The 25,345-nt window shown below is 44.5% G+C and overlaps 1 protein-coding gene and 1 pseudogene across 1 annotated transcript in view; one reads left to right on the top strand and one right to left on the bottom strand.

Moving 5' to 3' along the window:
* Positions 1–23,967, top strand: part of LOC141148411 (uncharacterized) — a 32,629-nt gene extending 8,662 nt beyond the window's left edge. The window contains exons 2-7 of the mRNA XM_073635896.1: positions 1,258–1,418; positions 8,143–8,245; positions 9,092–9,202; positions 12,499–12,599; positions 20,478–20,615; positions 23,212–23,967. Coding sequence (XP_073491997.1) covers positions 1,258–1,418; positions 8,143–8,245; positions 9,092–9,202; positions 12,499–12,599; positions 20,478–20,615; positions 23,212–23,302 — 705 coding nt within the window. The 3' untranslated portion in view covers positions 23,303–23,967. The remainder of the gene's footprint in view (positions 1–1,257; positions 1,419–8,142; positions 8,246–9,091; positions 9,203–12,498; positions 12,600–20,477; positions 20,616–23,211) is intronic.
* On the bottom strand, positions 18,588–19,115 carry LOC141147562 (nuclear transport factor 2 pseudogene; annotated as a pseudogene).
* Positions 23,968–25,345: the final 1,378 nt, after the last annotated feature.

Raw genomic sequence — 25,345 nt, forward strand, 5'->3', positions numbered from 1 at the left:
AAAGCATGCTATGTTGGGTATCCATTTACTCGGTGTAACATCTTTCACATTGTATAAAAAAATTGGGCTAACTTTTACTGTATTTTATTTATTTTTATATTTTTATTTTTTTTTCTCTTGGGTCTCTGCTAAAAAAACAAAAACTGTTTGGGGGTTATAGGTAATTGTCTAGTAAAAAAAAATACTGATTTTAACTTGTAAACAAAAATTTCATAAAAGGGCTGGGTCTTTTTAATAAAATAAAACAAAAAAAAAATCAGAAGGAAAATAGTTGAAGAAAGGATACTAAGGAGTTAATGAGGGCTGATTAGAATAAACTAAGGGTTAAAAGAGTTTAAACAAAGGAACATTTTTACCTGTCGGATTGCTTTAACTGACATCTACAGATTGAGGTTTTATCCCTTTGATCTGCAGATGAATGAACAGAGTGATCTAAAATTAACAATGTTAATTTGTATCTTTGTATATTCCCAACTGAGCAGTGTTTTTTAATAAAAGTTAGGTATGTGTGTGGGGTTTATTTTTTTTTTATTTTTTATATTTTTGTAGCACGGCCAAGATGCTTAACAGTCCCTGGAGTCCAGCACTTTCCTACCACAGCCAGTTCTCAGTTGCCACCAACTTGAACCTGGGAGCTGACTTACTTTTTCTCAGGAAATCACAGCCAGCTCCCACTGCTCATGTGAAAAATTGTGCGGCGCTTAAAAACTGGTCCCGCAGCCTCCTGGGACGTGTGATGCCAAGTTGCATAGTTCTCACCTAGGCCTGTCAGAAAATGGCACCGCTCCCAAGAAAGAAAAAAATAAACACAAATTCTGGTAAAGTAGGGAGTGAGGTGGAGGATGGGAATCATTTTCAACCTAATATAGAAAAAAAAAAAATCATTGTTATGACACTTTTATAAATGTAATCCACCCAGCTTCAGCATCCCTTTAAATGGGTCTTTATGCCGAGGATAATCACATGACCACTGTGATTGTCTTTCACTCATGGACACCTGATTGGAAGCCTTTCCCACCAGCTTCCGATTGGGACTGGAGAGCTGGCTATGCTGTGGCTATGACTGTGCTGGGGGCATGCAGTTAGTGAGTTCTCGGCACAAATCTTGGCTTTCCATGGACTCCTTTGTGCAGTGTAAGAGCTTTAAAGCCCACCCTCTTTGCAACCACACATATGCATGATGTGGGCAGCAAGAGATTAAACTGAAAACACCAGTGTCATTGTGATGTATTATTATATATGTTTCTGTCTTCCTAGTTTTCCAAACCATATGGATTTGCTGTGGACGTTGGCTGTGGAACGGGGCAGAACACAAGAATTCTCGCTCCATACTTCAAGAAAGTTCTCGGAATTGACATCAGTGAGGCTCAGGCAGAAGAGGCCAAGAAAGCCACAGTGTCACCCAATGTCACATACAGGTGGGGACATTCTAAACCTGTTTTCATTAGTTACATTCAGGGGAGGACTAGGAACATTTGGCCTGGGGGGGGGGGGGGGGGGGAACACATCCAACCAAGTAGCCCCTTTCCTGATTAGAGTTGGGCGAACAGTTTGGCCCGAGGATGATTTCAAGCCAAACATTGGCTGTTTGCCCGTTTTGAGGAACACCCAAATTATCAACCTTTTGTTCAGAACAGTGCATTGGAAGCCCTGATTGGCTGAAGCAATGAAAGCTTTGCCCAATCAGGGCTCAGAGCACTGTCCAAGCCATGATTGGAGAAAGTAATGACTCTATCCAATCATGGCTCATTGCTCTTAGTCCCACCCCACACTATAAAAATATTCTCCTCCATAGCGGCCATTTGCAGTGTGATATTGGCGTGGAGAGAGAGAGAACAGGGCTCTGTTCAGTGCTACAAGCGTTGGTGTGCTATTGTGATTCTATTGTCAGTGTAGAACAGGGGTCTCAAACTGGCGGCCCTCCAGCTGTTGTGAAACTACAAGTCCCATGAGGCATTGTAATGCCCCGTACACACGGTCGGATTTTCCGATGGAAAATGTCCGATCGGAGCGCGTTGTCGGAAATTCCGACCGTGTGTGGGCTCCATCGGACATTTTCCATCGGATTTTCCGACACACAAAGTTGGAGAGCAGGAGATAAAATTTTCCGACAACAAAATCCGTTGTCGGAAATTCCGATCGTGTGTACACAAATCCGACGGACAAAGTGCCACGCATGCTCAGAATAAATAAAGAGATGAAAGCTATTGGCCACTGCCCTGTTTATAGTCCCGACGTACGTGTTTTACGTCACCGCGTTTAGAACGATCGGATTTTCCGACAACTTTGTGTGACCATGTGTATGCAAGACAAGTTTGAGCCAACATCCGTCAGAAAAAATCCTAGGATTTTGTTGTCGGAATGTCCGAACAAAGTCCGACCGTGTGTACGGGGCATAAGGCTGACATAGATATAAAGGAAGGTTTGCTCAGGCCTGCAGCACACCGCTCAGCGCCAGATGGATAAATTAATGTCCAAAGGTAAGAGTAGAACTAGAGAATGAAGGAGGTATAAACACTTAGTTTCTACACCAAATGTTCCAAAAAGCAGCAGCCGTTTTAAAAACAAATAAAATTGCAAAGTAATAGTATATATAAACAATACAGGAAAACATACACTACAAACAGCGCTATTGTTGAGCAAGAAAATATAAAAAACATGCGGCCAACTACGCACAAAAGTAATTAAACAGAGAGGTATAGAGTCTGTGAAGTGATCAGGAAAATGTCCATAGGTGATAATAAAGCTGAATCACAGTGTGCGCCTTCCACCGGTCAGTAGGACTTCACCCTGTGTTAACACTCTCCCCCTAGGGGGTCAAACTCACCAAACATGTAAGTTAAAAAGGCCTCCAAGAAAAAAAGGATCTCCTTAACACATCTCACTCAGTACCACTCCAGGGGGTTCAGGGGGGGGGGTCGCAACTCCAAACAGATAGATGACAAAGAAAAAAAGTATGCACATAGCGTAATTCTGTTTATTAAGATGAACCCCACAATCTTCACAAAACACCCCTCAACCAATATACGTACAAAATAAAAAGCAGTCAATCAAGCAAAAAGGAGTAATGCGTGTCACCATTCAGGAGATCAGCCGGCTCGGTTTCCAGGGGAACAGATCACTTCCTGGTTTGTGGATCAGGCTGAGCTGGAACGCATACCTCACTTCCGGCGTCATGTAAGCCACGCCCTTTTGACGCGTTTCGTCATATCCTGACTTCGACAGAGGGCGTGGCTACACGGCGTAGTGAGAGGTTTATATCGTCCACCCCGCTCCAAGCCACCAATCACAGAGCGTGCAGCCCGACGTCAGGCGCACGACGTCAGACAGGAAACTAAGTAGCGGCTCAGCACAAGAAGAAGAGGGGGGCGTACTCGACCTCACTGCACATATCAAATGACAGTGCCAATGTGTCAGGATCTATGAGCGATCACTCGTCCCACAATCCCACACAAAGCACACGCCTTTAGGGTTATCAGCCGGCATACATGATATTCAACAAACGGATGCCGCTGCAATTAATTAAAATACACAAAGTTACATACACTGTAAAAACATAATAAAATCTTAATCGTGCAATAAACGCTTGCAACCTATAGGGCCCCTTAGGGCGTGGCTTACACGACGCCGGAAGTGAGGTATGCGTTCCAGCTCAGCCTGATCCACAAACCAGGAAGTGATCTGTTCCCCTGGAAACCGAGCCGGCTGATCTCCTGAATGGTGACACGCATTACTCCTTTTTGCTTGATTGACTGCTTTTTATTTTGTACGTATATTGGTTGAGGGGTGTTTTGTGAAGATTGTGGGGTTCATCTTAATAAACAGAATTACGCTATGTGCATACTTTTTTTCTTTGTCATCTATCTGTTTGGAGTTGCGACCCCCCCCCCCCTGAACCCCCTGGAGTGGTACTGAGTGAGATGTGTTAAGGAGATCCTTTTTTTTCTTGGAGGCCTTTTTAACTTACATGTTTGGTGAGTTTGACCCCCTAGGGGGAGAGTGTTAACACAGGGTGAAGTCCTACTGACCGGTGGAAGGCGCACACTGTGATTCAGCTTTATTATCACCTATGGACATTTTCCTGATCACTTCACAGACTCTATACCTCTCTGTTTAATTACTTTTGTGTGTAGTTGGCCGCATGTTTTTTATATTTTCTTGCTCAACAATAGCGCTGTTTGTAGTGTGTTTTCCTGTATTGTTTATATATACTATTACTTTGCATAAGGCTGACAGTTACAAGCATGACTCCCTCAGGCAGGGGCATGATGGGACTTGTAGTTCCGCAACAGCTGGAGGGCCACCAGTTTGAGACCCCTGGTGTAGAATATCAGTTTAGTGTGAATCTAGTGATAGTTTAGTGTGCGTGTAGTGTGACCATTCATTTTTACTTTAGTGTCAGTTTATTTTGTCAGGGCAGGTTTCCTGCAGTATATAACAGTGCATTACTGCACATTTAACGCAGTATATTTGAATGCGTTATTGCATGTTTAATGCAGTAGATTGTAGTGCTTCAGTGCCGTTTTACTGAAGTATATTGTGGTGTCAGTGGAGTGTTTCTGTGTAGTGAGTACTCAAGTTAAAGTGCATCCACGTACATCTTTCCACATCTTTAATACGTTTTGTTAATAAGCGCCCCTCTCCCCCATCATGTCTGGGAGGCCAACAAAGAGGCAAATGTTCCCATGGCACTGAGGGGGCCAGCAGCGTATGTGTCCACAGGAAAAGGTGGACATGGTCAGTCCTCAAGCAGGGCATAATTCCCTCTGTTTAGTGATGTTGCCTGTGCCTTCCAGCCACAGCATGCAGAGGAGGTGGTGGACTGGCTTACTAAACCATCGTCCTCCGTCACCCAAGCAGAGGCTAGTGTGCGGTCCACTGCAGCTGCCATAGTGGCTAAACCTGCCTCTTTATCCACAGCTATACCTGCCATAGCCCCAGCATGGAGGAGTCAGCTGAGTTATTTGAACACCGGTTCAGCCACTTGTTCCTTGATGATGCACAGCCATTACTTGATTCAGATGTTGATTCAGATGTGGGTTCTGAGGTTGAAGGCAGGAACATGAGCCTACAGAGGGGAGAACACTGGTACGCAAATTAGCATTCATGTTCCCCCAGCTGCAGCGTATTGCCAAGTTGTCTCCAGAGGTAATGAGGATGGAGGAGATGATGAGGTCACTGACATGACTTGGGTGCCAGATAGAGCAGAGGAGGAAAGTGAGGGTGAAGCACAACCCCAAGGAGGCAGCCACCATGGAAGAGTGGGGAGCAGCCACCATATTCCATCACATTGTGAAGCTGTTATCTCCTGGCCCACTTCCCACAGCTCAGATGTCTGGGTCTTTTATAGTACATGTGCAGCCGATCGCACTGTTGCTATTTGCAAACTTTGTCTCAAGCGTGGCAAAAACACCAGTCATTTGGGTACCACATGCTTGTCCAGGCATTTAACCTCCCACCACTCAGCCCATTGACAAGAGCACCTAAAAGCCACACAAGGAGCACAAATCTGTCCCTCCTTACTCACCTCAGTATGCCCCTGCTATACCTCATGACCTCTCATCAGCTTCCACTGACAGGGATGATGGTATAGTGCAGGGTGTCCCAGGTCTTTACAGCACACCCCCAGCTGTAGACTATAGCTGGCAAATTTCTCTGCCCTATGGCAAATTTCTCCGCCCTATCTGCTGCAGCGGAAAAAGTCACTGCCACCCACATGCCCAGCATCTAAATGCAGGCTTGTCAAAGCTGCTGGCTCTAAAACTTCTGCCTTTCCATCTAGTGGATTCTGCCCCCTCCCGAGAATTTGCAGAATGTGCTGTTCCACAATGACCGGTTCCCAGTCACAATTTCTCCATGTTAGGCCATTCCAGCTCTCTACCATCACGTGGAAGGCAATGTTGTGGCATCGTTGGGCAAGGCAGTCAGCCGCAAAGTCCACATTACTGATGACACATGGTCCAGCAAGCATGGGCAGGGACAATATATTTCATTCACAGCACACTGGGTAACTCTGCTAGCAACTCGGAAGGATGCAGGACAGGGCTCAGTGCTGCAGCTTGTTGTGCCCCCATGTCTCCATACAGCTAGTGATGATGCGAGATTTGTCAGCTCTACCCCCTCCAGTTTTGGAGTCATTGAAGCAGATGAAGACATACGTCAAACAGTAAGAGTGTTTTCCATTCCCAGAACCCTTGGGAGTAGTATGTGGCTGGGAGGGGGCAGTTCCAGATACTGTAATCCTGAGTGACCCCAAGGAGTCTGCCTCCCATGCAAATTTGCAGTGCATGGGCTCCCTCATGTCGCAGGCTTTGAAACATGTCCCAAGCATACGTGGCATAAAGGATTACTATTGGTAGGTGACCCTCCTTGACCACCATTACAAGGGGAAAGTCTCAGAAATTATCCCGTCCCCACAGAGTGCAGACGATAATCTCTTGGATGACTTTTAAAGAGGAGTTTATATAATGCTTTTCCTGACTCTGGTAGGTTTTTTTTTTTTTTAAGTCCTCGTTGTCCAGGGCTATCCGCTTCTGCATCACATGGTGGGCGATTATCTAGGGGCGAAAACAGATGGAGAGCTTTCCAGTCGACGATCCACTGGCTTACTGGGACATGAGAATAGACCACTGGCCAGAACTTGCCCCGTGTGAAATTGAGCTGCTGGGCTGTCCTGCAGCCAGCATGCTTCCCTAATGGCATTTAGTTGTGCTGGAGCTTTTGTTACTGATAATAGAACGTGTCTGTCCACAAACTCTGTGGACCGTCTTACTTTTATCAAAATGAATCAGTCCTGGATTACCAGCAGCTAGGAAGCCCCTGATGCCAATGTTGCCAATTTTAAGTGTTTTTGGGATGTGGAATCTCTGCAGGACTTCTAGACTGCCTAGCATTGTGGGTGTTTTTCATCTGGAAGAAATTTTTTTGGTGTAGGTTTCATGGGCATTATTAACACCCAAAGACCTATTTTTCCGCACCTGTTTGACAGGTGCATATCATTGCAATTTTGGACAGCAAGTCCGATTCTTGCTTTAATCAAGAGTACCTCCATTGGGTGTTGGTGATGCCTTCACACTGTAACCCTGAGACCAATTTTTTCACACTTGTTATTTCTATCCAAAGTCTACGAAAGACACAAGAATTTTTTCCAAATAATCTCTAATCCCGAGTGCACTAAATTATGGCCTCCATCATACAGACTGACTCCCTGAGGCGTTGTTTATAAAATAAAGAGAGCTTGAATGGAAAGTCCCTTTTTAGCTTTATAAATGTCATTGCTGCAGCAGGCTTTATACATGGTACAGATGTGACACATTACAGGCAGACTAAGGGGACCACACGAGGCAATATATTTAAAGGAAATTTTCATTTTTTTTTTTTTCTCATTTTGATGGTTTCACTTTAAGCATCAGTAAATCACTGCTAATTTAAAAATGTTTTTTTACAAACTTTTTATTTTTTCATTGATGCATGTCCCCCCAGGGCAATACCCGGACCCCCCATAACCATTGTATGCCCAATTACTTGCATATAAGCCTTCAAAAGAGTCACTTTTGATTTTTCCAGTTTGGGTCCCATATACTTCAATGGGGTTCGCTATTCGGTTCTGAACTCTTGCAATGTTCGAAAAGTTTTGCGGCGAACCCAACAGGGGGACATTTGGCATTTTACCATGCAAAGTGTGACAAAGTGCTGCAATAACTGGTGGGTATTCCTAACGGACATTGTTAGGGTGATTGGTGAGTATTCCTAAATTATATTGTAGGGAATGAGGGGGGGGGGGGGCATGCTGTTTGTTTACATTTGTAAAAATAAATAAATATGACCATTCTAGTGTGTAATGAACACAGTTCACCACTAGGGTGGAACTTTAGCTGTAAATGTGAAATTGGTGGTTTACTGGCTGCTGCATTGGCCTGGTACACATTAATTCTAGTGTAAACAGGGTGAATGTGACTGGAGCATGTCAGTGAAGGATTCATTGGGTGATTTTTCTGTGAATTCTTTATAAACAGACCAACCCCTTTTGTGTCATCTGGGAAGGGATGAGGCAGAAAAGTCAGAAGCACAGAGTCCAGGGTTGGGCTTTCAATCCAACCAGATGGTGTCACTACTTAAAATCTAATCTGTCATTTTCTGCAGTATCTGTCCAGCTGAAGAGGTGCCGGTTCCTGACGCTTCTGTCGATCTCCTAACATCAAGTATTGCTGCCCATTATTTTACCATTGAGCCATTTCTAAAAGAGGTAAAAACAGTCTTGTTTCATTTTATTTGCTGCCCCTTGTAAAATATGCTTTTTGTTACATACACCTGACCGTGGATTCTGTACACTGTGCTGCATGTTGACATAATCTGGACTCCTGAGCAATGTGCTGCATGTTGAACTGCAGACGGCTGTACAATTTATTCATTTTGTGTGCTACGTTCTGTACTGTGTACATTATGATTTGCTCACATAGCCTAAACTGCTATATGTATGCTGTATGTTGCATACAGTGGATAACTGCAATCTGTTTACTGTGCTGTGCAATACATACACCAAACTAAACTCCAATAAGACAGGCCACACACTAAAACGCTCTGTTCCACTGCTGTTTAAGCGATTGACAGCACACACTGAAAATCTCTACTGGAAGCCATGCTCTAATGCTTTTCACCCATCACAGGGCTTAATGATGAGTGTACCATTTTAGGGGCGTGGCTTCTGGCAGGAGTTTTCAGTGTGCTGTCAGTGGATCAAGAGTGGACTTCTAGGCTTGAGCACCCGGCTGGTATAGAGGAGGTGAAGGAGTATATGGGTTGCTTGTGAGCAATTATGTACGTTGGGATCATTGAACATACAAACGAACGAAGGGCTGACTCTGGATGGTGGGCACAGAATGAGCCCCCCTAAATGTTGCACCCGAGGCCACGTCCCCTCTGCCCCTAGGCTACACACCTACATACACTGAACTGCTACACTCTATACCCTGTGCTTTATATTTATACACCAAACGTCTGCATGCTATACATTCTTTTCCCCAAATTGCTGAACTCTAAATGCTAAAATATACATTTTTAACTTTTTTAATTAATGTAGATGTTATTTCAGGTCAATCGGATCTTAAAGCCAGGAGGCTGCCTTGCTATCTTCACCTTCTTGCCCAGTATAGAAGTCCACTACAAGGACTGCTCAGAACAGATGACTCAAGTCTTTGCAGAGGTAAGTACGGAATAGCTTTGTGTTTTCAGTGTCCCTTGTCTTATATACTGCCTTGTCTGAGATCACTGTTGTCTTTGTGAGTGAGAAGAAAACCTGGCATAAGTCTGATTTATGAATTTGAAAATGAGCACCGGGCACCTGCACTTCCCTTTCTTCACTGTGCCGCACCCTCTGGAGACTTCCAAGTCTGGGATGCTCAATATGCAAATACTGACTGACTCCAAAGTCAGAGCTATGCCCCGCCTACTCCATGTACAATACTTCCATTGATCAGAAAGTGGCAGTGCATTGTACTGGGGGGGTGTGCTGGTAGCCCTCATACACATAATCTGGGGGTTCCGGGGCCCCTCAGCATGAATATAGTATATGTTGGTACCTTTTGTGTGGTCTGATTTGGTCAGCTTCAGTGATCCTATGTGTTAAGATGTTTGCTTTAAATACAATATTATTCAGTAGGTACTTGTAAATAATTTTTTTCACTTAGTGAGTCCAGTGTTGACTCCAAATGGATTACTCAGGGCACAGTATGCATTAAATAAACTAATAGTTGTGCATATATAGACACATTGGGGTTGATTTATTAAAGGCAAATAAACTGTGCACTTTGCAAGTGCAGTTGCTCCAGAGCTCAGTTAATAGAGGGGAGGCTCTGCTGACTTCCATCATCCAATCATGTGCAAGCAAAAACTTTTTTTTTTTTTTTTTCCTTCTATGTGATTGGGTATTCTTTGCAAAGTGAAGCTTCACCTCTTTTACTAAACTCTGGAGAAACTGCACTTGCAAAGTGCACAGTCTGTTTTCCTTTAGTAAATCAAACCCATTAATGCTTAACAGCCAACGCCAAGAAAGGAGCCCCAGTCAGTGTTTAACCACTTCAATACAGGGAGACACAGGTACCCCCTTCCTGCCCAGACCAATTTTCAGCTTTCAGCGCTCTCACACGTTGAATGACAATTACTCAGTCATGCTACATTGTACCCAAGCTAAACTATTTATTTATTTATTTTTTTCTCACAGATAAAGAGCTTTCTTTTGGTATTCATCCTGGGGCGCGCAGGAGTGGCTAACAGGTGGACATAACATGACGCCTTCCCAGAGGGAGGAGCTCTTCCTGCTGGTGGAGTTTAGTCTAAAGGGAGGGGAAGGAGGTACAAAAGGGAATAGCTGCAGGGAAGATCTAATGGAGGTGACTTGGGTACAGTTCTTAGGTGGAGGTGGGGTAGGCTTCCCTGAATGAGTGAGTTTTCAGGGATCGCCAAATGGCGAACAGGGGAGGAACTGACCGGACATCCTGAGGAAGAAGTTCCAGAGGATGGGAGAGGCTCTGGAGAAGTCCTGGAGGTGAGAGTGGGAGAAGGTAACTAGAGTGGAGAGGGCAATATCTGCAGATGAGGTTGGTGATGTAGCTGGGAGCGATGTTGTGGTTTAGTATTTTGAATTTCATACCTTGGGTTAGTGAAAGCGAAGGATTGACAGAGGGGCAGCAGCCATGGATCGGTTAGTAAGGTGTATAAGCCTGGCAGCAGCAATCATAATAGACTGAAGGGGGAGGGTATCCTGTGTAAAGGTAGACCAATGAGGGAGTTGCAGTAGTCAAGGCTGGAAATAACCAAGGAGTGAATAAGTTGCTTTGTGGTGGTGGTAGTCGGGAAGGGACAAATTCTGGAAATGTTGTGGAGGGTAAGGCGGAAAGATTTGGCCACTGATTGGATGTGGGGGTTAAAGGAGAAGTCAGACTCTAGGATTACACCCAGTACCTTGGCATGTGTGGAAGGACCAATGGTAGTGCCGTTGAGCTCAATGGTAAAGTCATGGGTAGGGGATTGGGGAGGAGGAAATATTACAAGCTCAGTTTTAGAAAGATTGAGTTTGAGGAAGTGGTGTGACATCCATACTTATACAATATCTCACAAAAGTGAGTACACCCCCACATTTTTCTAAATATTTTATTATATCTTTTCATGTGACAACACTGAAGAAATGACACTTTGCTACAATGTAAAGTAGTGAGTTTACAGCTTGTATAACAGTGTAAACTTGCTGTCGATGAGGAAAAGATGATCCGCACTCCGGTGATTTGCTCTTAAGAAGTATAATATTTATTGACAAGCCACAGTGACCAAACGCAAATAAGAACAGTTGACGCGTTTCAGCCTATAAGGCCTTAGTCATAACCACCTTGCTGTCCCCTCAAAATAACTCAATGCACAGCCATAATGTCTCAGCAATTTTGTAAAAAAAATTGGCGTGGGGTCCCCCCAAAATCCATACCAGACCCTTATCCAAGCATACAGCACGGCAGGTCAGGAAAGGGAGGGGATGAGTGAGCCCCTCCTGAACCATACCAGGCTGCATGCCCTCAACATGGGGGGGGGGGGGGAGAGAGAATCAGTGATTTGGGGGGGGCTCTGCCAAGGGCCTCTTCCCAACAACCCTGGGCTGTGGTTGTTGTGGTCTGCGGGTGGCTCTTATTGGAATCTGGAAGCCCCCTTTACCAAGGGGGGCCCCCCAGATCCCAGCCCCCCTATGTGAATGGGTAGGGGTACATCCACCCCAAAAAGCAGTGAAATGTTAAAAAAACAAGAGCTGATTTTGACAAGTCCTTTATTGAAAAAGAAGCCCGGAGTGGTCTTCTTTCTTTTCAATAAGGAGCTTGTCAAAACCGGCTCTTGGGGGTTTGACTTTTTATTTAACATATCACTGCTTTTTGGAGTGAATGGGTAGGGGTACGATGTACCTGATACCAATTCACATGGGGGGGGCAGGATCTGGGGGCCCCCTTTTTTTTAAAGGGGGCTTTCAGATTCCAATAAGCCTTTTGCCTGCAGACCCCGTCAACCACAGCCCAGGGTTGTCAAGAAGAGGCCCTTGTCCCCATCAACATGGGGGCAAGGTGCTTTGGGGTGTTGAGGGCATGCTGCCTGGTATGTTTTGGGGGGTGCTTACTTGTCCCTTTCCTGACCTGCCGGGCTGCATGCTCGGATAAGGGTCTGGTATAGATTTAGGGGGGACCCCACGCCATTTTTTCCTTTATTTTGCTGTGGGGGATGTATCCCCTCCAAATCCATATTGGACCTGAAGGGACTGGTATGGCCCCGGGGGACCCCACACCGTGTGTGTGTGTATTTTTTGTGGGTTTTTTTTTTGTTTTTTTTTTGTTTGGGGTTTTTTTAATCACTTATTTTTTTGTGCAGTCTCATAGATGTAAACCTATCCTAAATGTAGGTCAGTCATGAAAGAATTATTGTCTCCATGTGTAAAAAAAAAAAAAAAAACAGATTTCACTTATTTTTCAGATGGAAGCTAGTCTGGCCCCATATGAGCATGAGAAGGCTCAACATCTCAAAAATGGATACAAGGAACTGTATGAATCCATCCCATACACTGACAAAAGAAGGTCCGACTGCATCTGTATATCAATCATCTAATAAGTGGTAACCTCTGGTCACTGGGTCACCCGGCCCTTTAAGGGGTTCTGAACATTGGGAATTTACAATGTCCTACTGCCAATTTTTTTCAGAAAATGGCTTAAAGGGTCCATTTTTTTTCTGTCCAGGATTACAAGAATATAATCTGCTTTTTTTTTTTTTTTTTTTTTTTTTTTTTTTTTTTTTTTTTGCTATTTTAATTTTAACATTATTTTATAAATAGAACTATGTGCACAATGCACTGGATGTATAGAACTCAGAACTCTCAACTTTAACCTTTCATTTCACGTCTCTCTAATGGAAAGTCTATAGATCCAGCACTGCTTCCTCCTCCACTATCTGACAAGACACACTTTATAATTGAAAAGATAAGGGGGATTGGAAGGTGAACACTCAAAAAGCTCATGCTGAAGCTCCCCTTCCTCAGGACATTTCAACAAGCTTGTAGCTTATTGATATTTCAAAATAGACTTTCACCTCACCTTTCAAGCTTCGGGAGTGTCACCTTCTCTTTTGGATTATATGCATCTTATGTTCTGTTGAGCATCCAGGTCCGTTTTTCTCTCAGATATTTCTGACCCTCTACACTACATATACTGGGACTTTGAATGAGGTGCACAAGGTGGGGGTGGGGGGAGGGGGTGCACCTCCATCCCTAATCTGGATACAAAAAAAATAAAAGTATGGGACTTTAAGTGAGGCAGGCTGTACACAGAGTAAAAGTATCTATTTATTGACATGAGTAAAAGGATGTATAACAATGTATATGAGGGGTGAATGCTCAAAGCATGCCAAACATGAGTATCAAGTAAACTAAACTTGAAACATAGTAGTAGTGTTTTTTTTTTTTTTTTTTTTTTTTTTTTTTCATGCTTTGAGCATTCACCCCTCATGTAAATTGTTATATATCCTTTTACTCATGTCAATAAATGGATACTTTCCCTTTTCGTCATTTCAGGACAGCCACAATAGAGAGAGATAGTCTCCTCCCCTTCCTCTGGAAACACTGCGCCAGCCCATAAATTCTCTCCTCCCCTGCCGGACCTCAGTTATTAGTGTTTCCTCCGGTGGGGAGACACTGTGCAGAGGAACCAGGCCGTGTGCAGTCAGGGAGATTGTGGCCTTTCTTTTTAAAGAAACATCCCTAGGGAAGCGGGGGCTTCCAGGATAAAGAGTGGCGGTGCTTACCGCAGCTGAAGCCACCCCTTCCTTGCTGAGCGTGGCATCAGGTCGTGGGGGACCCCTATCGCGTCCACAGGGCCGCAGCATGGAGACTGTCCGCTCTCCCTGTACTCTGCACAGGCCGCAAAATTTGGAACCAGCGGGCCGGACGACGGGTGACGTCATTTCCGGCGGGGGGGGGCGGACGCTTTCCCTTTGACCCGTGACTTCCGGTTCCAGGTCGCGGTGCTGATAGGGGGCCGGGCTCAGGCTGGAGTGAGTCGCTACACGTGGAGACAGTGTGAGACTCTACACAGGCAACCACCTGCAGTCATGTCTGAGGCAGATGTTGCAACTCATACGGACGCTATCTCCAGCCTTCCAAAGGTAAGAGTTCCCTGGGGAAGGGTCCTCTCTATCTAAGGATTGCTCCCCCTCATGTATGGTTCCTTACTTAGAGGGGGGGCAGTCTCCCTGGGTGGTCAGGGGGTGGGGGGGTGTGCGCAGTTCCCTTAAGGTGGTTCTGGTACACTCCCAGGGTTGTTTCCACTTAAACATGCTGAATGTAATATGTGGTTTTTGTATGTAATTTCAGAAATCTACAGAAAAAACAAAGTCCACTCATGTCTCTAAAAGGAAGTGTGCCTCTTGCAGAGACAGTTTAGGGGAAGCATGGACTAAGGTTTTGTGTAAAGAATGCATAGACTCCCTGGTTAAGGAAAGGGAATCTGAACAGCAGTCTGGTTTGGCAGCTTCTGTGAAGGAGCTGTCATCCACCTCTTCATCCTTTAAAACGTTTTTTGAGACGTTTCAGCTTCCCTCTAAACCCATTCAGCAGGATACAACCCCGCCTCATGCTCAGGGCTCTGCACCTGCCAGATCTTCTAATTTAGTTATGGCAGAGGAAATGTCAGGCCCTTCCGGGGTGGAGCTGAGGCAACCGGACAGTGGCACGTCTGACTCCCATGAGGAGTCAGAAGGGGAAGACCAGGACGGGGAGTCCAGAAAAATCTCCAGGTATAAATTGTTCCTGGATGAGGTGGAAGACCTCTTAGGGGCAATATATACAACCCTCGGTATACACGAGGATAAGAAACCCCTATCCCTCCATGACCTTATGTATAAGGGCTTGGGAGATCAAAAAAAAAGTTTTTCCAGTACATGAAGTTCTGGTGGAAACGATTAAAAAGGAGTGGCAGGATCCTGAGAGGAAACCCTTTTTTTTCTAGCTCCCTTAAAAGAAGGTTCCCATTTTCAGAGGATCCAGGGTCCATTTGGAATAAAAATCCCAAATTGGACGCCGCCTTCTCAGGTCTCTAGACACACAGACCTGGCATTCGAGGATATGGGGGCCTTGTCGGATGTCATGGACAAGAGGATAGACTCACTTCTAAAAAAAGACGTGGGATTCAACTGTGGGTAATTTAAAGCCAGAAATGGCTGTTACTGTGGTAGCCCGCAATTTAGAACATTGGCTTTTCCAGATTCAGGAGCATATTGAAGCTGGCACAGCCAAGGAAATTATCCTAGCTTCGTTCCCCACGATTCTGCGAGGAATCGCATACATTGCAGACGCCTCGGCAGAGTCAGTCCGTATGTCGGCCAGATCAGCGGCGCTGGCAAATTCGGCCAGAAGAGCGCTCTGGCTGAAAACTTGGCCGGGGGACACCGCCTCTAAAGTCAAATTGTGCGGGATACCCCTGACAGGTGATCTACTCTTTGGCCCTGGGTTAGAGACGGTCTTAGACCGTACAGCGGACAAAAAGAAGTCCTTTCCGCTTAAACGGAAAGCCCCAGCTCAGGCAAGGAAGGGGTTTCGTCCGAAAAAAGGCAAGGAATCTCCCAAACGAGGGAAGAAAACTTGGGGCCAAAGAGGCAAGGGCAGAGGAGGGGCGATTTTTCGCCCTCCTGAGAAAGCCCGCAATGACTCTCTAGGCACAGTGGGAGGAAGATTAGGGGCCTTCCTTCCACAGTGGGAGACCTTCTCACCCAATCGATTTATCCTGGGGGTCATAAGAAGGGGGTATCTCTTGGAATTCTCAAAGCCCCCCCCGCAAAGGTTCCTTGTTACGCAGCTTTCCACCTGCACAGCAAGGGCCGAAGCTTTGGTAGACGCCCTGAAGGAACTGGAGATTCAGAACGTAGTTCAGAGTACCAAAGGGGCAGGAAGGAGAGGGGTTCTATTCCCACGTATTTGTGGTGAAAAAACCCTCAGGGAAATTCAGATTGATTCTGAATTTAAAACCCTTAAACAGGTCAATTTGCTACAAAAGATTCCGCATGGAGTCAATTTTTACGGTCAGGGCCCTGCTGCCACACAACGGTTACATGGTGTCTCTGGACCTCAGAGACGCATATTTACACGTCCCTATCGCAGAAACCTCCCAAAAGTTTCTCCGGTTAGCAATAGACCTGAAAGGTACAATACTGCATCTACAGTTTCAAGCACTGCCTTTCGGGCTATCCTCCTCGCCCCGCATATTCACAAAGGTACTGGCAGAGGCGTTGGCCTTCTTGCGACTCCAGGGGGTGTCAGTCATAGCCTATCTGGACGACCTGCTCCTATTTGCAGTATCCCCAGAACAGTTGATCAAGGACCTCGATCTAACAAAGCGGGTACTAACAGGGTTGGGGTGGCTGCTGAACTTAGAAAAGTCCAGTCTCATTCCCTCACAGCGCATTGTGTACCTGGGAAAACCTGCTGGACACTACGCTTTTGAGAGTTTTCCTTCCAAGGGAAAAGATTCTAAAGCTGGACAGAGCAGTTTTCTCCCTCCAGTGCAACCATCTGGTGTCAAAAAGGTCCATAATGTCAACGTTAGGCCTTCTAACGTCTACTCTTCCAGCGGTGCAGTGGGCAGGATTACATTTTCGTCCCCTGCAGTCATATGTACTAAGAGTATGGGACCACAGGCAGAGGGATCTAGACACCTTAGTACAGGTTCCCCATCAAATAAAAAGATCTCTTTGGTGGTGGAGGAAGGAAGTGAACTTGTCACAGGGACGTCTGTGGCTTATCCCAGTCCCGCAGATCGTAACCACGGACGCAAGTGGCAAAGGCTGGGGGGCACATTTGGGATCCCTTCTAGCGCAGGGCACATGGAAGGGTGACGAACTGCAAAGGTCTTCCAACTGGAAAGAGCTGAGGGCAGTAGGCCTAGCCCTCAGATTTTTCAAAAAGGAACTCCAGGGCCACCATGTACAGGTACGGTCGGACAACTCCTCCACCGTGGCCTATATAAACAAGCAGGGAGGCACCAGGAGCGGAAGTCTATTGGCCCTAGCAAAGGATATTCTAAGCTGGGCCGAGTCCAACACTCTCTCACTCTCAGCGGTTTTTTTTGAGAGGGGAGAGGAATATAATCGCAGATTTCCTCAGCCGGAGGAGTCTAAAGGAAGGAGATTGGGCCCTCAACCAGGAGGTCTTCAATCTCATATCCAAGAAATGGGGACCCCCGGAAGTGGATCTTTTCGCTTCAAAAGACAACGCGAAAACCCCCTGGTTTTTCTCCCTAAATGCAGGGGAAGGAGCACTGGGGGTGGACGCATTAACTCAGAATTGGCATTTCAGGACATGCTACGCCTTCCCTCCTCCGGTGCTGTTACCGGCGGTTCTGAGGAAGTTTCAACTAGAGAGCACCTCTCTCATTCTAGTAGCTCCACATTGGCCGAAAAGGGCATGGTTTTCAATCCTCAGTCAGTTAGCAGCGGAGCCGCCCCTTTTCCTTCCACCTCGAAAGGATCTTCTGTCGCAGGGTCCAGTCCTCTGCCCACAGGTGCAGCAGTGGAAATTAGCAGCCTGGCTACTGAGGAGGGTATATTAAGATCCAAGGGGTTTTCAGAGAGCTTAATCTCTACCCTCCTCAACAGTAGGAAAAAGACACGTAGGATTTACAAAAAGGTCTGGCTCCTTTTCAACAAATGGTGCATAGAAAACTCCTTCTCGGTGCAGAGTCCCATAGCTGTGTTGGAGTTTCTGCAGTGTGGAGCGGACAAGGGTTTATCTGTAGGTACCCTTAAAAGTCAGGTTTCAGCACTCAGTGCTTATCTGGAGAAGTCTCTGGCTACCAATCCATGGGTGGTCAGATTCTTTAAGGCACTGTCAAGACAGAGACCTACCAGGGGTCCTCCCTTTCCCGGGTGGGACCTATCTCTGGTTTTACAGAGCCTTACGGGAAATCCCTTTGAGCCATTGGACAAGTGCCTGTTAAGGGAGCTTACCCTAAAAACAGTATTTTTAGTAGCAGTGACAACTGCCAGGAGGGTCAGCGAAATTGAGGCGTTATCAATTAGACCTTTTTTTGTGTTATTTTGCCAGACAGGATAGTTCTTCTTCTTCTTTCTTCTTTCTTCTTCTTTTTTCTTCTTTCTTCTTTCTTCCTTCTTCTTTCTTCTTTCTTCTTCTTTTTTCTTCTTTCTTCTTTCTTCTTTCTTCTTTCTTCTTTCTTCTTTCTTCTTTCTTCTTCTTTCTTCTTTCTTCTTTCTTCTTTCTTCTTTCTTCTTTCTTCTTTCTTCTTTCTTCTTTCTTCTTTCTTCTTTCTTCTTTCTTCTTTCTTCTTTCTTCTTTCTTCTTTCTTCTTTCTTCTTTCTTCTTTCTTCTTTCTTCTTTCTTCCTCCTCCTAATGGGGGTTACATAAAGAGCAATCCAGTTGAAAGGCAAAATGATTTCAATGCAAATGTCACTTTTAAATTCCAAAGACTGTACTGGGACTCTATCAGCCACTATTTGGTATTTAGTATTCTATTTATATTATATAAAAATTTTATTTTGGAGTTTGCATCATGTGTAGATTAGGAGCATTGTTTATTTAAAAAACAAAACATAAGGGCAGATGAATTCTATTTTTCTCTCTTCAAGCTTTCAAAATTCAACCAAAGTTGTGCAGGGCTAGCCGAAACATGTCGTTTGTACAGACCCAGACATCTTGAACATTCTTTAATAAAAACATCTGATGAAATCCAATAACAGGGTCATCATCTGCCTTAAGCTGACCTACAACCATACTAATTATACAGTTGTCAGGTGTTGGCTGATGGTCTTGTGAGGTGATGCTATGCTGTATCTTCTGAAAGGAAAGCATTGATAATTTTTCAATAATTGCTTCCTTCCCTTGATATTGCTGTCCTTCCCAAGTCAGACACGAAGCATCAGTATATATAGATTTTAATTGTGTCCTATCACTGTCAAACAGGCGGTAATAATGTTGAACAAAGCTGCACCCAATGTGTTCCCAAAGTCGCTTGTCATCCATTGTAAATGCTTACAGATCCAGCACCCGGCCGAGCTCTGCTAGGTCCCCCGCCACTCGCGAACACTGACAGGATAGTCCTTAAGACTGATCCAGCTTTTTTGCCTAAAGTGGCGTCAGGCTTTCACAGAAGCCAGGAAATAGTCCTACCCTCGTTTTGTCCCAATCCTTCAGGTGAAAGGGAACTAAAATTTAATTTTTTAGATGTAAGGAGGTGTATCCTACAATACCTAATACCTAGAGATGACTAAAGCAATAAGGAAGTCTGATTCTCTATTTATTTTGTTTTCTGGGGCCAGAAAGGGTCTCAGAGCGTCCCGACGCACGATTGCCAGGTGGCTTAGATTAGCTATTGGGCAGGCATATTCTTTAGCAGGGAAGGAGATCCTTAGAGGCATAAAGGCACACTCCACAAGAGCAGTGGCAACTTCCCAGGCAGAGAAGGCTGGAGCAACGCCAGAGCAAATATGCAAGGCAGCGACATGGTCCAGCTACTCCACTTTCGTTAGACATTACAGAGTGGACCTGGTGGCGGCAGGTGAGCAGGCTTTTGGGCGAAAAGTTCTGCAAGCTGTAGTCCCACCCTAATTGGTAAGTGCTCGATTATCCTCTCTATTGTGGCTGTCCTGAAATGACGAAAAGGGAAAATTAAAGTTACGTACCGGTAACGACTTTTCCTGTAGTCTTTCAGGACAGCCCTAGTTACCCACCCTAAGCTTGGGGGGGTCTTATTAAAGACCAGAACGCAATATGGTAATGATATTGATTGGTATGTTATTAATGTGTTCTTGTGTCTCCCCAGCTGGCCAGAGGTACTCTTGAAAGAACTGAGGTCCGGCAGGGGAGGAGAGAATTTATGGGCTGGCGCAGTGTTTCCAGAGGAAGGGGAGGAGACTATCTCTCTCTCTATTGTGGCTGTCCTGAAAGACTACAGGAAAAGACGTTACCGGTACGTAACTTTAATTTTTACACTGTGTACAGCCTGCCTCACTTAAAGTCCCATACTTTTATTTTTTGTATTTGGTCAGTTTTCAGGTCTGAATTTAGCCTAAAATTCTGGCTGAAATTGGACCTGAAACGGTGAATGGAGACACGCCGGACCCCCTGCTGTGAGCTGCATGTGGCAATAGTGTGAACCCAGCCTTAGAATAAACGCGCAATTAACATTGCAGTGCAGACTCCGCAACACTGCAAAAGGTTTTCACATTTCCTGGAGTTGGGCTTTAATGTATTACTAACTTACAGTACACTTTATGTGCTGCAGAAGCTGCAATTAGTTGTCAGGCTTGTATGCACTGGTATTGTCTATATTTGTTTGTATCCCTCGTACAGCGCCACAGCATAGGATCCCACTATATAAATAACTGATAATATAAATGTAGAGATTGCATTTGTTTTAACCTCTTCGTTAACTCACAGTGCTGTTTGTCTTTGCAGGATAGAAAACATTGTGACCAAGATCCGAATGCCATTAGCAAGGCTACTGGGTTTTATTCAGACCTACCCCATGTACCCGATCTATCTTGAGACTAAGCCTGAGGAAGCGAAGGAAATGATGAGAACAGCAGAGGAAAGGTGAGAATGGAAGTGAATGGGACAGGAAATGGCAGCAGGGAACAGAGGACAAGGAAGGAACAAATTGTACAGCAGTGTTGTCACCCTGAGGACAGAGTGATCTTAGCTATGCAAATGCGGTTCGTTTTGATGTCAAATAGTTTTCCAATTTCCAAAGAGCATTAAATAGAATAGAAAATAAAGGAATAGAAAAAAAATAGACTAGAAAAGAATATAATGGGAGAATAAAAGAATGGAATATGAGTAAAACAGAACAAAATAGAAAATAAAAACAGACTAGAATATAATAGAAAGAAATAGAATAACAAAGAATATAACCATGTGAAATTTGAATTTCAAATAGAATAAATTTGAATAAAAAAGAATAGACTATAATAGAATAGAAAATATAATTTAAAAAAACAATAGAATAGAATATAACCATTTCCCAAAAAATTCAAATAGAATCAATTCAAATTTGAATGGAATAGAACCGAAAACAATAGTATACAAACAGACTAGACAGTCTGTCTATTTTTTGAGCGTCCCCATCCTCACATAATCCATATGAATGTAAACGCACGCGCAGGGGCGCCTACACATGTTCCCTAAAATTAGCTTTACTGAAATTTTGCGCTTCCTAGACCTTTGTGGTAATATTGTGTGACAAAAAAGTTGGAACTACCATTGTTTTATTCTCTAGGCCAGTGATGGTGAACCTTGGCACCCCAGATGTTTTAGAACTACATTTCCCATGATGCTCCACTACACTGCAGAGTGCAAGAGCATTATGGGAAATGTAGTTCTAAAACATCTGGGGTGCCAAGGTTCACCATTACTGCTCTAGGGTGTCTGCTTTCAGAAAATATATAATTGGGGGTTTTATGTAATCTTCAGGGCTAAAATTATTTTTTTTAACCACTTGCCGACCACCCGCCACAGTTATACTGCTGCAAGGTGGCTCGGCTGTTTGAATGACCAGTACGTCAGTCCATGCACTAACTTTTGTGGGTGCGCCGCTAGGCCAGCGGGGGAGCCAATCAGAAGGTCCAGAGGACTCTATGTCCGCCGGCCACCCGCGATCGTTCCCTGCAGAGACAGAATGGGGAAAATTGGCAGTTTTATTTTGTTTATAGCGCAAAAAATAAAAACCGCAGAGGTGATCAAATGCCACCAAAAGAACCAATGCCCTTGCCAGTGACATTTATATAGTAATCAGTGGCTATTTGTAGCTCTGATTGCTGTATAAATGCCAATGGTCCCAAAAAGTGTCAAGTGTCCGGTCTGTCGGTCCGCAATGTTGCTGTCCCGCTAAAAATCACAGATCACTGCCATTAGTAGTAAAAAAATAAAAATGCCATACATATATCCCCTATTTTGTAGACTCTATAACTTTTGCGCAAACATATCTATATCTATATCATTATTTTTTAAACCAAGAATATGTAGAATACATATTGACCTAAACTGATTAAGGAATGTTTTTTTTTTTTTTTTTTTTTTTTTTTTTTTTTTACAAAAAAGGACATCAATTTTGTTTGGGTACAGCGTCGCACGACCACGCAAATTTCAGTTAAAGCTATGCAGGGTTGTATCGCAGGGGCTGAAGTGGTTTAGCATGTGTGCCAGAAAATGAAAAAACGGCTCTGTCAGCAAAAGGGCTAAGTAAGCAAAAAATTAAAGCCCAAATCCAACTAACACCTTTTTAAAGCTATTACAGCTATAGTAGTTTTTTTCTGTTTTTTTTTTTTTCTTGGATTATTTTTAATAAAAAGGTCCATACCGCTGTAGAAACTTGGGGCTGGTTTGTACGAGGTACAGACTCTGTTATGGGACAGGAGAAAGTGCAGGTAAGTATAATTACATTACAATTGCTGCTGGCTATGTCCCTCTGCCCTGGTGGTAGACAGATGTGGTAATTTCCATTCATCCTTTCTGGACTTTGATGATGCAGTTGTGGGGGAACAGCCACGGGGCCCTCAGCAGCTGCTGTCGGAGGGAAGGAGGAAAGGGAAGCCAGCAGCACTGCGAGGGAAAGGGCATACGGGGGGCCTGGTGAAGACGGGTGATATGGGGGCTCAAAAGGGGCCCTGGACAACAGGGAGGTGGGGGCGATCAGAGCAGGGGGTGCACAAATACTAGAACCGATTCCCCTGCAGTGCAGCCAGAGGGAGAGGAGTAGAAGCCGGGAGCACTGCAGGGGGAGCCTCAAGGGGATCAGTGTCAGCGATAGGGCAGTACAGCCTGTTCTCCTGCTCGGCAGGTTCTCAGGCCCCCCTTTTTGAACTGATGGGGCCCGGTACAGGAGGGCCGGCTGTATGGCCTTATCCACAGTCCTGACAGACAGCCCCCTAAAGTATAAAAAAATAACAGGACTTCACAGGAAGATGGTGATGTGGGTTTTGGGGATGGAGTATGCATCAATGAATATATATATATATATATATATATATATATATATATATATATGCATATGTAATATTAGCATGATCCAAAAAGGTTGACTGAGCCTTTAACACCATTGGAAGCTACCTAAAGTTTTTAGTGGAGTTGGGTTTGGAAAGATTTAATCTTTGGGAATGTTCTCAGACTATACTGTACATGATTCCTGTTTCAGGTTCCTTCAGCTCATGGGGACGTCCTCCAGTGAAACAGAGGTTGAAGTTTGGCTACAAAATGTCCTGGTATTGGCTTCTAAACCGCAGTGAAGGAAGATTTTTGAAAACCAATACTGAACCCTGCAAGACATGGCTGGAGACCCCGCTAATCAGAATTTTACCATATCAATGTTATATTAAAGTGGTTGTAAACCCACATGGGGAAAAAAAGACCTGCAAGACAAAAGCATAATGAGCTAGTATGCATAGCATACTAGCTCATTACGTAATACTCACCTGAGATCGAAGCCCCCGCTGCGAGGCCTGTACACAGCACAGGCTGGTGACGTTTCTCCCCAGAGTTACTTCCGGATATCGCGGCTCCGGTGCTGTGATTGGCCGGAGCCGAGATGACGCTACTCCTGTGCATGCGCACGGGAGATGCCAGTAATGGCATTCTCACTGAAGCAAACGGCATGTACATGTCATTGCTTCAGTGCGCATGTACCAATGGCATTGGCAGATGCAGGGCATATCTCCTAAAATGTGCAGGTTTAGGAAATATCCGGGGTAGCTTCAGGTAAGCCTTATTATAGGCTTACCTGTAGCAAAAAAATGGATTGTAAGGGTTTACAACCACTTTAACAGTTTCAATATATCAGATGTACATATGAAAAAATCTAGCACAATCTGCTCTGTACAAAATCAAACCATGAAGTAAATGTATACACCTAAGAGTTAACAATGAGACAAAATGATCAAAATGTGACAATGTAGCAAAAAGTCCAAATAAAGAAAAACATTTCTAAATGTATAAATTTGTATCTTTTTGTGATCATTTATCTTCAACTACCACTGTGTAAGGATCCTTTCTAATAGCTCAGTCCCATACACCAGTGCCTACAAAGAACCTTACCTTTACCTTATTATGACTTGCGGTCTACAGTTCTTGATTAACCTCTTCACGGCAGCTTTAGGCACATATGTGGCAGGTGGTACTTAAAACCCATCTTCTGCATATATGCATTCCTGTGGGGATTCAATTAGCACCACTAGAATTGTGACTGAACTGTCACTGACTGCTCATGGTCAACTACTGATGATAGGGAGTTGGTAGGACAGTCTCCAGAAGATGTCATCAATGTGCAGCCAATTACAGTGCTCAGGATGATCAGGAACCCTTCCTACCAGTCTCAGGTGTTATGACCTGGTAGTGAAAAGAGGTTAAATTAAGAAGCTGCAGGAGCAGGGACACACAGCGGCTGGCAGGAGGACCTGTTGGCGCATCATTTGAGGGCTGGCTACAAAAACATGGAAGAGATGGCCATCTCCAGAAAACATACTTGACAGGTAAGAGTGGATGAAAAAAAGTATTGGGAGCCTGGTATGATACCATCTCTTGGCATCTCTTACACACTAATTTAAACTATGTTGTAGCCCCTGGCTTTCTTCTTTGTCAGGAGGTATTCTGTGAAAATGCATGCTCAGGGCCCTCCTCAATAGGGGGAGATCTGCTAAAATTGGTGCACACAGAATCTGGTGACCAACCAGACCAGTAACCAACCAGCTTCTATCTTCAGCTTGTTCAATGATGCTTTGACAATAAAACCTGGAAGCTGATTGGTTACTAGAGTTGGGCGACCCGTTCGGCCCGAGCATGGGTTTGGGCTGAACACTGGCTGTTTGAACACCCGAATTATCAGGGCGTTCGATCATTTGTTTGGCCCGCCTAACGACCACAATGCACTGTCACAGCACAGTGCATTGGAATAATAAAAATAAGCTGCACTACATATGAAGAGATCACAGATCACAAATCAAGTGACATATGGTGCAATAAATAAACAATGAACGTTCAAAATTCATAAACACAAAACGTGCACATAAAAAACAAGCGATAGGAAACAAAGTTGATGGAGATATAAAAAATGAATGAAAAATACATGAAAAAAGTCCATGCTGAAGCAATGAAAGCTTTGCTCAATAAGAGCACAGAGCACTGTTAGAACCATGATTAGAGAAAGTAATGATGACTCTATCCAATCATGGCTCATTGCTCTTAATCCCGCCCCACACTATAAAAATATTCTTCTCATAGCGGCCATTTGCAGTGTGATATCGGCACGGAGAGAGAGAGAACAGGGCTGTGTTAGT

Source organism: Aquarana catesbeiana, linkage group LG06, assembly GCF_042186555.1.
Source record: "Aquarana catesbeiana isolate 2022-GZ linkage group LG06, ASM4218655v1, whole genome shotgun sequence".
NCBI lineage: Eukaryota > Metazoa > Chordata > Amphibia > Anura > Ranidae > Aquarana > Aquarana catesbeiana.